The 13,693-nt window shown below is 57.0% G+C and overlaps 2 protein-coding genes across 6 annotated transcripts in view; one reads left to right on the top strand and one right to left on the bottom strand.

The window, feature by feature from the left end:
• The first annotated feature begins 473 nt into the window (after nt 1–473).
• Nucleotides 474–10,156, top strand: TRAF4 (TNF receptor associated factor 4). 2 transcript variants are annotated; one of them, XR_009560220.1, is made up of 8 exons: nt 474–697; nt 3,671–3,722; nt 4,300–4,404; nt 4,480–4,641; nt 4,730–4,891; nt 4,977–5,132; nt 5,393–8,178; nt 8,671–10,156. XR_009560220.1 is itself a non-coding variant. In XM_060290053.1 (7 exons), the coding sequence occupies exons 1-7, from the start codon at nt 555–557 to the stop codon at nt 6,023–6,025; spliced, it is 1,413 nt and encodes a 470-aa protein (XP_060146036.1). In that variant the 5' UTR covers nt 474–554; the 3' UTR covers nt 6,026–10,156. The 2 variants fall into 2 exon arrangements, 1 of the variants encoding a protein (XP_060146036.1); XM_060290053.1 differs by having other exon boundaries at nt 5,393–10,156.
• The window catches only part of FAM222B (family with sequence similarity 222 member B), a 74,730-nt gene continuing 69,595 nt past the window's right edge, over nt 8,559–13,693 (bottom strand). For 2 of the 4 annotated variants that reach the window (XM_060290051.2, XM_060290052.2), the window contains exon 3: nt 8,563–13,097. In XM_060290051.2, the coding sequence (XP_060146034.1) occupies nt 11,494–13,097 (1,604 nt within the window). In that variant the 3' untranslated portion in view covers nt 8,563–11,493. Of the gene's footprint in view, nt 13,098–13,693 lie in introns of all 4 variants that reach the window. The other 2 variants (XM_030862002.3, XM_030862001.3) reach the window with 2 other exon arrangements.

Consider the following 13,693-nt stretch of genomic DNA (forward strand, 5'->3'; position numbering starts at 1 on the left):
CGAGGTTCCTCTGGCCCAGTTCCCAGCCCGGCCTCCTCGCCCAGCTGGGCTCCCCGGATCTGGTTGCCAGGCTTCAGCTGCCTAGCACCTGGAAGCTGGAGCCCCGGGCCCCTGGGCGACACGTGGCCCCCGAGGCCGAGCTGTTGACTCCGGAGAAGCGAATCTTTGTGGCGCGGCCCGTCCCCCGAGGCTCTCCGCCCCATCCAGCATCAGAGCTCCCCCCCACCCCACCCCACCCCCGGCCCTGGGGAGTAGCGGGGCCTCGATCTCTGTTCCCAAGCATAAAGAGGAGACCCTGCTTCCTGGAGGGGGAGAGCCTGTCTGAGTGCCGACCCCGAAGTTGCCGCAACGCCGGGTGGGTGGGGAGCCCTGCGGGGCGGGCACTAGGACCGCGCGGGCACGGCCCCGCCCCCTCTTCCGGCGGGCGAGCTCAAGGGCTGGGCGCAGGCCACGGCTGCCAGTCGGCGCCGCCCGCAGCCGGGAGCGCGGCTGGAGCGAGGCGCGGGCTGTGGGGCCGCCGCGAACCCGGCCCCGCTTGCCCGTGCCCGCCCGCCATGCCCGGCTTTGACTACAAATTCTTGGAGAAGCCCAAGCGGCGGCTGCTGTGCCCGCTGTGCGGGAAGCCCATGCGCGAGCCCGTGCAGGTTTCTACCTGCGGCCACCGCTTCTGCGACACCTGCCTGCAGGAGTTCCTCAGGTGCGGCCCGGCGGGAGCAGGGGACGGTCGGTGGGGGTGGGAGACGCCGCCGGGGGAGGACCCAGGCCGGAGGCACGCCGGGCCTTTGTCTGCGCCGCGGCCCCGTGACCTCAGGGGCGCCCACCGTGACGTCACAGGGCGGGAGTGACGTCAGGCCCCGAGGGAGGACCCCACGCACTGATCCGTAGGGTCCCGCGTGCCACGCGCCAGGTGGGAAGAATTCCGTGCCTTCCCGCAGGGTGGAGGTGGGAAAGGACGCCCTTCCTGATCCGTGGCCGGCCCTTCCCCCTCACCTGAGAGCCAGAACGGCTTCACCCTTGAACTTTGAATCCTGGGAAGAGGAGGACAAAACCCTGTGCCCCGCGCAGCACCTTAAGCCTCCGAGCTTTCACCCATCTTAAGCTTTTCTGATTCTTCGGACGTTCCGAGAACGGCAGCTATTGTTCTCCCATTTCACAGATGAGGAAACGAGATTCAAATTCAAAGAAAGGCTGCGACTTGCCCACGGTCGCACAATTACCTAAAGGCTTAACTGGGGTGTAAGCCCGGCCTGCTTGTGGTCGCACGATAGAGGGAGGTCTACGACGCTCCCGATCTCCCCTGAAACAGGAACCCGTTGGGTGTCCCTCCCTGCCCCTGGGGGTCCTGAGTACTGCGAGTGGTCTAGAAGTCGTGAGGGGGAGGGGGTCGCACCCTGGGTGTGACTGCACGCCCCCTGCGCTCTCCCGACCCAGGTCTTCCGTGGGCTCTTGGGCACTCGTTGAGTTCTGGGCGCCCTGCGGTGTTCTGAGTCTCCTGTCCACGCTGGGACCTGCTCAGTCCTGGGTGTGGGGAGGCAAGAAGAGGGAGCCCCGTGTCGTGGGGAGGTCGTGGGCCAAGAGCACCGGGGAAGGCTGGGTCAGCCAGTGCCCTGTGTCAGGAGGCTGTTTGCTGAGGGCTCGTGGGGCGCAGGCTGGGAGAGCACCTCTGGGATTCCGTCCCTCCGTCCTCCGCAGCCCCTTGCCCGGCGGAAATCTCAGCAGGCCCTTTGTTTTCGGTTCCCCGCAGCCTGGGCCGGTCCTGCCCTCACATATGCTCCTGCACAAGCTGCTGTGCTGCCCCCTCCTCCTTTTCCCTCACCCGCCTCCCTCCTCCCTTCAGTGTACACACACTCCCCTACCTACACACAGCCCCATTGTCTTCTCCCGTGCTCTTCCCCAGCCCTCTGGCTTCCAGATGAGGCCAGCTGAGCCTCCCCCCTCCTCAGCTGACCCACCCTGACTGCCTCGGGGAAGGAACGGGGGAGGGGGCTGTCAGGCTTGTTTCCCTCTTCTGTCCCTCTCTGCTGCTTCTCCCCTCCCCCTCCCGGAAATCCCCTCTTCCTCTCCCACAGCCCCTTCCCCCCATCCTGTCTTCTCCCCTGGGCCTGGGCCTCCACTGCACGGCCTGGAGCAGTCTCTGCCCTTGCCTCCCCACCTCGGCTGGCGCCTGAACTCTGACGCTGAGGCCCGGGAGGGAAGGGATTGTGGGACAGGCCCTGCGCCTCCCACCCTACCAGCTAGAGTGTCCATGGCACTGGGCGAACCTTTGTCCTGGCTGGGCCCCAAGCTGCCCAGGCTAATCTTCTGCCTGAAGCCTGGGGACTTGCCTCAGTCCCCTCCCTGACTCCAAAACCACTAAGTCAGCACATTCCTGAAGCAGCCAAGCAGACCCCCTCCCCCACGGCCCACCCCTCTTTCCCTTCTCCTGCCAGCGCTGTTACTCAGGTTGGTCCAGGAAGCCTGGTTACCCTGTGGGCACGGGCATACCTCCTCAGTGCCTGGGCATGTATTATTATTGGCATTGGCAGCATGCCCAGTAGTAGTCGTGGGGTCAGGGGGAGGAGGTGGGTGCTAGAAATCCTTTGAGCACCTGGGGTATGGACTGCCCACGTCCTGCCAAACGCCATCGTGGACAGGGCTGCCTTGTAGCCTCTGCTTCCGCCTTCATCCTTGCCTGCCTCCTGACTCAGACTTGCCAGAAATGCCATGCCTGAGGGTCTTCAGTCCTGCTGGGTGAGCCCTTGCCCTGCCTAGGCCGCGCCAGGCATGCGTGACTGGTCCTGGCTAGGGTCGGCGAGGCCATGTTGGCAGAAGGAGGCATGCCACAGGCTCCTTGAGTGCTAACAGCCTAGCCTGGTGTGGGGTTGGTGGAGGAGAGGGAGGGCAGCAGGCTTCAGATGCCTGCCATGCAGTGACCAGAGCCTTGGCCATGCTTGCCTGGACACTTTTTCTTGGACTGGCCTCTGTTCTGTGTACAGCGTAGTAGAAACTATCTGAGCTGTGGAATCAGACAGACAGTCCAGTGCACCCGTGAGCCTCAGTTCTTTCATCTGCAAAATGGAGACACTGAGCCCCTTCTCAGGCAGGTTGTGAGAACTGGGTGGGAGTGTAAACACAGTACCTTGGAGCGAGCCTTTCCTTCTCTTTGCTTTAGAAGACACACCCACATAGGAGGAGGGGAGAGTTGGGGTAAGGTGGTCCCAAGCTGACCTTTGCCCTGGGTTCGTGGCTGGGCACCCTTGCAGGGGCTTGGGCAGCCCTGGCGCTTAACCTCAGCCCATCCGTGTTCACCTTCCCCCAACAGCTTTCAGCCCAGCCAGTGAAAAGTAACCTGGGGGACTGGGTGGCTGGGCAGCCTGTTCCTTTCGCCGTCCAGCTGCCATCTTGGGGGAGGGGTGCCAGCTGCCACCTGTTGGCCAAATGCTGTCTGAAGCAGCTGCCTCTGCCTCCACTGGGCCCAAATCCACCCTCCCCGGGACAGGAGCTGGGATCTTTGGTGGTCCTATAGAAGTGGGTACCCTCAGGCCTCCACTCGCCCTCTCCGGTAGGGCTGCCTGGGAACCTGGGAACCGGTCTGGTGAGGGAAGGAGGCTACCCTGGTTGAGGGGATGGGGCCCAGGGATCTCTCTTCCCATAGTATGGCGCCTTGACCCTGTCCCTTCCCCCTTCACAGTGAAGGAGTCTTCAAGTGCCCTGAGGATCAACTTCCTCTGGACTATGCCAAGGTGAGTCCACCGTGCCAGGTACAGGCTCTTGCCCTCGGTGGAGGCTGGAGCTGCTGCAAACAGTGGGCTCGGGGCCAGTGTCAACCCGGTGCCGCAGAATCATGCACCCCTACGAACGTGGCCTGTTCCCTCCCACCAGGCCAGTTCGCAGATGAGGCCCGAGTCTGCCCTGGAGGGCAGGCACAATGCCCAGCCTGTGGGGGTATACAGAACCGCTCTGTGCCCGCCAGAAGTGTCCCCTCCCGTTTGGGTGGCTGGCCAGCCCTGTGGCTGAGGGCCAGGACCCCTGTACCAGGAGGAAGGAAGCAAAGGGTGTGGAGGCTGCCTGGGGCTGCAGGCTGATTGGCTGCCGCTCCGAAGGGAGCGTCCTGGGCCAGCATGTTGGGGACCCTGGAATCTAGGTTAGAGCAGAGACCACCTGCTGCACTCTTTATCCCTGGGCACAGAGGAGAATTTACACCGAGGGGCTGTTTCTGGCTCTAAGGTAGAGAGCTAAGCTCTCTGGGGTGGAGGAGGTGGGAACTGGGGACTGTAGCAGGCTCTGACCCTGACCAGTTCCCCGCCTCCTTGTCCCCAGATCTACCCAGACCCAGAGCTGGAGGTACAGGTACTGGGCCTGCCTATCCGCTGCATCCACAGTGAGGAGGGCTGCCGCTGGAGTGGTCCACTTCGCCACCTACAGGTGAGGCTCTGAAGGGGCCGGGGTGGGGGGACTGCCCCTCCCTGGGCAGGCACTAACTGTGGCCCCTCCCACCAGGGCCACCTGAATACCTGCAGCTTCAATGTAGTCCCCTGCCCCAACCGCTGCCCCGCCAAGCTGAGCCGCCGGGATCTGCCCGCGCACCTGCAGCATGACTGCCCCAAGAGGCGACTCAAGTGCGAGTTCTGTGGCTGTGACTTCAGCGGGGAGGCCTTTGAGGTGGGTGGGGCCTGGCTGAGGGTAGAGGGAGAGTGGGGCACCTGTGGCCCAGGGATCCCTTAACTCAGCCCCTCTGGCGTTTCTACAGAGCCACGAAGGTGTGTGCCCGCAAGAGAGTGTGTACTGTGAGAACAAATGCGGTGCCCGCATGATGCGGCGGCTCCTGGCCCAGCATGCCACCTCTGAGTGCCCCAAGCGCACCCAGCCTTGCACTTACTGCACCAAGGAGTTTGTCTTTGACACCATCCAGGTGAGGCCCTCCTGAGCTGTGGGCCGCAGGGCAGGTAGCAGGGAGTCAGGCTACTGACTGCTTCTCTCTGCCTCTGCGGCCCTAGAGCCACCAGTACCAGTGCCCGAGGCTGCCTGTGCCGTGCCCCAACCAGTGTGGCGTGGGCACCATGGCTCGGGAGGATCTGCCGGGCCACCTCAAGGACAGCTGTAGCACTGCCCTGGTGCTGTGCCCATTCAAAGACTCCGGCTGCAAGCACAGGGTGAGATGCCTCTCTTCCTTCCTGTCAGCTCTCTTCTTGGTCCTTGAAACCTCAGACATAGGCCCTTAGTGGTCCCTGCTGTGCTGCTCTGAAGCCTCAGCCCTCCCCCTGCTGGCCGGCTCCAGCCTCCTCCTAGAGCCCTCTACCTCCCTCATTCAGAGCCGGGTGCCCACTGCCCTGTACCTGCTCCTCCCCTCTCCCCTGAGCTTGCCCCGACTAACTCTCCTCTCTTCCTCCATGGCCTGGGGCTTTGCCAACAGTGCCCTAAGCTGGCAATGGCACGGCACGTGGAGGAGAGCGTGAAGCCACATCTGGCCATGATGTGTGCCCTGGTGAGCCGGCAACGGCAAGAGCTGCAGGAGCTGCGAAGAGAGCTGGAGGAGCTCTCCGTGGGCAGTGATGGCGTGCTCATCTGGAAGATCGGCAGTTACGGGCGAAGGCTGCAGGAGGCCAAAGCCAAGCCCAACCTCGAGTGCTTCAGCCCCGCCTTCTACACGCATAAGTATGGCTACAAGCTGCAGGTGTCTGCATTCCTCAATGGCAATGGCAGTGGTGAGGGTACACATCTCTCGCTCTACATTCGCGTGCTGCCAGGTGCCTTTGACAATCTCCTTGAGTGGCCCTTTGCCCGCCGCGTCACCTTCTCCCTGCTGGATCAGAGCGACCCTGGGCTGGCTAAGCCACAGCATGTCACTGAGACCTTTCACCCTGACCCAAACTGGAAGAATTTCCAAAAACCAGGCACTTGGCGGGGCTCCCTGGATGAGAGTTCTCTGGGCTTTGGTTACCCCAAGTTCATCTCCCACCAGGATATCCGCAAGCGAAACTATGTGCGGGATGATGCAGTCTTCATCCGTGCCTCTGTTGAATTGCCCCGAAAGATCCTCAGCTGAGAGCAGACCCAGCTATAGGAAAAAGGGGGGTGGGAAATGACCTCCATCAGGCAGGCTGAGCCTGGAGAGGGGGCCGGACCCCCTTACAGCTGCTTCCGCTGCCTAGGTTCTGTTACCCTGTTCCCTCTCCCTCCTTCCCTACCACCCTCAGGTGCCTCCTTTTGGTGCTTCAGCCCTGGCCTCTGGGAAGAGCAGGTCTTAGGGTCATCAAGGGCTTGGAAACAAGCGATCCTGGGGCCTGTTGCCTAGGATCAGGGCAGACATGCCTTGGTGCCGGCCACACTCTTCCAGGGACTGAGGTGCCTGCTGGTGCTATGTCCCAAGAGCCATAGGGGGGGAGGGGGAGTTGGGAAACTGAGGGGTAGTTAAAGAATCTGTCTTGAGATCTGATGTCTCCTCTCCCCAGCTGTGTCCCCTCTGGTTATTTATTTACTTAGTGCCAGGAGGGCACAGCAGGGGAGCCCTGATTTTTAATAAATCCTGACTTGTATTTATTACGTTGGTTCCAGCCTGACTCATCTGGGTTGCTCAGGGCCCAATTGTGAAGTCAAGGGACCAGTCAGGGACTGCAACAGCTCTGGCCCCAGGATCCAGCTGCCCTGCTGCATCGCCCTCTGGTGGAAGACAGAGGGACTGCACTAGGCTTTGTGTGGAGGACAGCTGCCTGCTGCTGCCCTCTACTGGTTAGAGGAGGGAGGTGCAGGCTCTGGACGTTTTATAAGGTTTAGAGTCTCTGATCGATACCCCACAAAGGACTAGTGCCTGTGCTCTAGGCAGGTCTTTCTTGGTCTAATGATAATAGCTACCATTTATTGAGTACTTTTGATGTGGCAGACACTGGTAAGCACTTTATATGCATTATTTAATACAACAGTCAAGTGAAATAGCTTTTAATAAAAGGACCTATCTTAGTGGGCTGTGGTGAAGACCATGCATGTTCCCGGTAAAAATAGTCGGTCCTTTGTATCTGTGGGTTCCACATCCTCGAATTCAATCAACAGTGAATTGGAGATATTTGGGAATAGTTCCAGAAAGTTACAAAAAGCAAAAGGTTTTGGCCACTCATGGGCAAATCTACATAGTATTACATTGTATCAGGTATTGTAAGTAATCTAGAGATTAAAGTATACCAGAGAATGTGTATAGGTTACATGCAAAGCCTATGCTATTTTATATCAGGGACTTGGTGAATTTCTGTATCCGCTGGCGATTCTTAAACCAATTCCCTGTGGATACTGAGGGATGTCTCTGAGTGCTTTATGAATGTTAGTCTAACTCCAAAGCCCAGCCCACACCCAGGGACTCCTAAACTGTGCACAGGAGCCTTGAAATTTTCTCATCCATACTTACTTTTCATACAGGCCTCAATGGGTACCTGTGATTATCCACATTTGACTGGTGAAATAGGAACAGAGGAGTGAATTGACTTCAGTGATCTTTCAGCTAGTTTGGGGCAGGGCCTGGATTTTTTTCCCCCCGTCACTGGATTCTGTTTTAAGCTCCAGCAGTCACTAGAAGATTAGCTTCCTTTAATTTTGGCAGTAGATTTGATTTTGGATCCTTGCTGTGCTTGCTTTTTTGGCAAGTTACTTAGCTACATGGGGCATCCTTACTGGTAAAATTAAAGTAATCCTGCTAGATTTGTAAAGATTAACTCATCAGCATAAAGTGCCTTACTCTTGCCTGGCCCTGAGAAGAGGCCCAGTGTATGGGAAGTATTGTTTAGTACGGAGAAGGTTCAAGGGCTGTAGCCTGCCTTTTCTACTTTCCCAGAGACTCAGGTGAAAAGAGCCCTTATCAGAAGGTGATAGGAAAGGTCTGAGCCTGAGACAGCCAGCCCAGGGAACTAACCAACTTAGCCTTCAAAAGGTCAAATTCACTGATCTAGGGAGAGATGAAGCCCTGGCTGCCTTGCTGAGAAAGTAAAGGTGGCTCTTTCATCTAAACTGTCGTGGTACTGTGAAGCCTGGAAGCTGGTAGAGAAGACCGACCATGGGCTCTAGCAGGGGAAATGCCTTCACCTAAGCACGGGCTTCACGCAGCAACAGGTAGAACCACTCTTCTGCAGAAGCCTTCCAAGAGAAGCCAGAACCCCCGGGTCAAGCTTGGGCTCCCTCGGCTGGCAGCACTGTGCCACTGCACCATTCCAGGCGGTAGGTTCACAAAGGCGGCTGGTGCCGCCTTCAGTTCCCTGCAGTGGATATTGCGATTGACCCCATGCCCAGGCCTAGCCCTCATTCACTGCCTTTGCAGACAGTCATAATTGCTTGTGGAACTCAGGCCAGATTTTGCCTCACAGCGTGAGCTGGGCTCAACTCAACCATCTGCTCTGTCTAGCCCTGTGACCCTAGGCTGACTGTAGGTCTCATTAGACACAGGCAGAAGAGGGTTTTCTTTCACAGGGATGGGATGAGGAGTAAAGGAGGCAAAGCACCTTCACAAAAGGGCACCCCACAGAAAAGGGCATGCTCAGGAGGGTGCTTTCAACTCGAGCCACCTAACCATCTGATTCCACCCTCACTGAGTCCCACAACCTGTGGGATCTTTCCTTCCCTCCATCACATCTTAGCCCAGACCCAAACGCAGCAGAAAGTGGAGAGGGAGGAGGGGACGTAAATAGCTCTTGGATTTTTTTTCCCCTGCAGACAGAAGAAAGTTCTCCCATCAGTACTCAACCCTTAAGATTCAAACCAGCAAGAGGACCACTTCTCATGCTACAGATCACACCACCTATTACTTCCACCTGCCAGAGGTCCTCAAATTCCAAAACGTTCGAGGTGGGAGAAGGTTGTGGGGTGGGGGGAAGGGTCGTTTAGTCTTAAGCTGGCTTATTAGCAAACCAGGTCCCCGTTTTTCAGTGACGGATAGTCCTTGGAGTGAAAGTGGCTTTACATTGAACTGGACCTCCAGTGAGGGGTAGCGAACCATACTTAACCATCAAATCCCACCAAGCCCCCTGCAGCCCTGCCTAGGGAGAGGGCCAGTCAGCCAGGTGCCCTCCAGGGGCTGACTGAACACACCTGGTCTGGGATAATGGAGTGGGAGGGCTTCTGACGGGGACAAATACTATAGGGGTCCCCTTAAAAATGAGAAATTCTCTTAAGACGTTAAAAACCGTTAAGAAAGATCATCTCAAACACTGACAGCATTAAACGAATAGGACAAGATCAAAGGTGAGTTTTTTTCTTTTTACTGGTTTATAATAATCTTAAAAACCCCATCACGCCCATAAACCACCACAGGTGAGAAGATGAAGGAGATGGAGAATGAATGCTACAGTATGTGGGCGGCGTGAGGATCCAGGTATCTTCTAGGGGCAGTGTGGAATGGAGGCAGGGGGTGTGGATAGGAGGCCCTGGCTTGGACCCTTATTGCTGGTTGGGGGTTGGCTGGCAAGAGGGGCTCAGGGTGAACTAGGAAACATCTCACACCAAAGGCGAGGGTAGATGGGGGGCAGGGGGGTCACAGTACATTTTCCATGCAGACTAGGGGTGGGAGTGAGAGCTTCAGAGGCTTGCACCCCTACACAGGAAGAGATGGGTTTGAGGTTTGATTTTAAGCCCCCAAGTTGGTGTCTGGTCCAATTTCCTAAAAGGGCAGCTCACCTTTTGGGGGGAGGCATTGGAACAAATTACAGCAAAAATATCTGGTTTCGAGATCAAGCAAGGGATAAAGGGAGACAATGGTGTTCATTCAGAGAATTTAACTCAGAGAAGCGAGAACTGGGAGGGGCCCCTGGGTGAGATGGTGGCCAACACACAGGGAGAAGGCATCGCACCAGAAGCTGCAGGTACTCCTGGGGGCTCAGGACAGGGAGGTGCCAGTGTTCACAGACGGCAGGAAAACCACTGGGAACAATGAGTTAGGACTTCATGTTGCTATCATTTGGCATAACACAATCAGGCATTTTTTTCCTTTTTTTTCTCTTTTTAAATATAAGGCAACTTGCCAACACATAATTTAAAAACTGGTCTTCAGTCGCACTGCTTCAGATCACTAGAGAATTTCTGGCTAAAGAACAGTGGATCGTATAGTAAACAAAACCCCAAATCTTAAATAAGAAAGCTCACGTTCCCCAGAGACAAGAGGAAAGGGTAGGGCTTATTTGGTTTAAAAAAAAAAAAAGCCCAACTATGCATCTTTAACAGAAGGGGCAAAACATTACAACAAAACATAATCTGAAGTTACAGAAAAATTTTAAATTTCTAGCCAACTAACTGTCACCTGGGAATGAGACTTGGAGCATGGAGTGGGTGAAGAAAGGGCGAGGGGCAGAAGGGGCTGTTTCCAAGAGAGGCCCATCTCCAGCTGTTAGAACCATGCTCATTTGGTAAAGGAGAATTCAAAGAGCTTAAGGCTTTGTGTTTTCTTCGTTAAACTGAGGGGCTGTGAAAGGTGACTAGACAGTGGATGCACCTGTGGGGCCGCTCACACACATTGCTACTCAAACCCACACTACATTCATACAGAGACAGGACGTTTAAAACTTACAGCGTAGAGCAATATTCTTAGCCAGTGTAGAGAGAACCAAATGCACTTTTTTTTTTCAGTGTTTTTAATTCCAAACTCCAATGTGATCATCCCATACCTACTACCTAATCCCTCAAGAAAGACTTTTTTGTTTTGTTTTGCGTTTTTTTTTTTTTTTGAGGGGGGAGTGGGGGATGAGGGCAGCAGATGACTTAGGAGAGAGACAGCAGCGAGAAAGATCTTGGGTATGCTGGATGGTCTCGGCATTTCTCTAGGCAGGGAAAGGGAGTCAGGAACGAAGGTATCAATCCAAACACAGGTTTTTTTCCCCCTTGGTCTCAAGGCTATGGCCACGTGCTGCAGGATGCCCTTGAGGAGTGTGGCAAGGACAAGTGCAGTGGCTCTGGGATCAATGCAGATGTAAAACAAAGCCTTGAGGAAAGGAGAAGGGCTGGGAGGAGATGGCAGACTGGGTCAGTTTTGATTTGAGGTCTTTGGGTAAACAAGGAATTGGCTTTCAGAGCACTTGGGAGGTCTGGCTTCTTAGTCCCAGAGAGACAGACAGGGAGAGACCTAGCTTAGGTGGCTGGGCACTGACAGCTACCTGACCTAGGGGGCCCTTCCCGTAGCCCACACCTCAGTCCAAAGAGAAACAGTGAGAGGTGCAGGAACAGACAAAAGGGGGCTGGTGGGAAATGGCCGAGGTGGGGGTGGGGGGAAGAACTGCACTGACAGGCAGGCATTGGAGAGAAAAGCCTGAAGTTGGGATGAGGTCCCAACATAAACCCAAAAGTTGCTGAGGCTGGTAGAGAGGAAGATGAGAGCAAAGAGGACCCCCCTCTGTCCTCAATTAGATCCCACTAAACTCCCTTTCTTAGACATCTAAGAATGATCACGTTGGAGCAGTGAAACTTTGAAACTATCCAATTACTCAAAAGTAAGACTAAACCTAGGAGGGTGACGTATGATGTGTAGCTTGTGGAGGGCACCAGGGCTACCTATCTATACCCAGGGTGCTGAATATGAAGATTTCGACTATCTGTGGGATCAGGGGCTCGGCTGCCAGGGGCTCGGTGGGCCTTGCTCAGCACGGCCAGGCTCTGGTCTCGGAAGCAGGCCTGCGGGAAATCCCCGCTTAGGTAATCCACTGTCTGCACCAGGCTGTTCTGGCTTGCCACCGGCCCGCCCCCGGTCCCTGCCCGGTAGTGGGCCCCAGCCGCCGCGCAGTCGAGGGGTGCGCCCGCAGGCTGCCCACTGTGGAACGGCACGGCGAGGTCCTGAGACCCCGAGCTGTCGCTATTGGGAGTGGGCAGAATGTTGTTCCACAGGGGCTGGAAGTAGTGACCATTAGGGTAGGCCAGTGGGGCTGCCAGGCCGTTGACTGGTGGGGACGGGGTTGGCTTCTCCAGGGGTGGCTTCAGATGGAAAGCCTGCGCCATGCACAGTTCCTGCGGGTAGGCAGGGGCCTTGCCCACAAAGCCAGGCCCCGCCAACTCGCGTCCTGCCGCATGCTTGCCTGTCAGGCCAGGGGCCGGCGTCCCGCCGGCCTCACTGCACATCTGCTGTAGGTGGGCCAGCTGGTGCTGGTTCCAGGCGACTGGCTTGAGGTCGCTAGGGTAGCCAGTGGGGGCTCGAGAGATGCCCGTGGGCAGGTTGACAGGGCCCGCAGCGGGCAATGCGGCTGCGGCCGCGTGGGTGTGCTCCATGGGATTGACCACACATGAAGGCATTGGTGTGGGGACGCCGTGGGTCGACACCCGAGTGCTTGCATTGATGAGCAGACTGCGGCTAATGGGGCTGGGGTTGGCGATCTGGCCCTCACACACTGAGGTAGTGCTGATGCCTGCCCTCGTCTGGCAAAACTGGCTGATCTGGTGCACGATGCTGCTCAGGTCCGGGGGCTGGCTGTGCTGCAGGGTGGCCGCCATGGAAAGGGGGATAGTTGAGGTAGACACGGTCACATTCGGGGGGGCGTCTGAGTCTGGCATCTTCCGGCCTCCGTGCAGCAAGGGAGTGGGGAGGTGCTGGAGACCCTGGTGAGACAGGGCCTGAGGGTGGACCAAGCCCTGGGTTGGGGCCATGGGCTGAGGGTGGCCCAGGCCCTGAGGCTGCTGGAGGCTCTGAGGGTGGGACAGCGCTGGGGGTGGCGGGATACCCTGAGGGTGCTGCAGCGTCTGGGGAGGGGCATGGGCCAGGGTCTGTGCGTGCTGCAGGGCCTGCTGGCGGGCCAGAGCCTGGGCCTGGGGGTGGGCTAAAGTGCTGGGTGCCACAGTAGCATAGGGCGCCACTGGGGGGTTCATGATGGCCTCAGGGAGCAACCGGGCTCGGGTGCCGTCAAAGTCCTTGAGTATGCTTTTGGCTGGCACTTTGACAATGGCAAGCAGGCCTGCCTTGGTGGCAGCCTGAGTCGGGTAGGGGCTGTAGCGCTGGGCTGATGTGTCGAGGCCGTTCACAGTACGACGAACGTGTTTCCGCTGGGGAACCTTCACACTGTTGGGGAAGATTTTTATAGTCAGTGGGTTGTTTGCGACCTTCTTAGCATACGCGTCCAATTCGGCTGGGGTAGGATAGTGAGCAGTTCTCATTTTCTGTGTAGTGTCCCCTAGAGAGAGAAGGGGAAGGAGAGCAAAGAAGGAGACGGAGCTCATCAGTGCCAAGCCAACCAGCCCTTCTAGATTTCCCATTTGAGGGCCTGAGGGGCAGGGCGAACTAAGCTGTCATCTCTAGTCTTCCACTGAGACCCGGCCTCAGCCCCCACAGAAACAAGCACTGCTCACATTGAGTGAGTACTTCTAATGGACCAGGCCTCGTGCTGAGGACAGGCTGTCTCAACGAATCCTTGCTGCTGCTTTAGGACGCAGGTACTATCATGGTCCCACTTAACAAACGAGGTCACTAAAGATCAGAATAGCAGAGCAACTTGCAAAAGTATCTATCTTAAGAGAGCCAGGACTTGGCCAATTCTCACATGGAATTCTCTCCAAGTTCCTACCAGCCCATCCTGGCCTGGGGGTTGAAGGTTCTAAGCAGAGCTGTTTGTCAGGGCCATTCAGTCCCTGCCCCATGACACCCTGAGGAAGAGGGTACCCAGAATGACTCCTCTACAGTCTGCAGTTGCCAGTGAGGCATCAACTTTCTCTCTGCCTTGGCAGCTGGGGCACCGTGCCGACTGGGTGGGCATCCTGGCGCAGCAGACAG

Source organism: Globicephala melas, chromosome 20 (genome assembly GCF_963455315.2).
Source record: "Globicephala melas chromosome 20, mGloMel1.2, whole genome shotgun sequence".
Lineage (NCBI taxonomy): Eukaryota > Metazoa > Chordata > Mammalia > Artiodactyla > Delphinidae > Globicephala > Globicephala melas.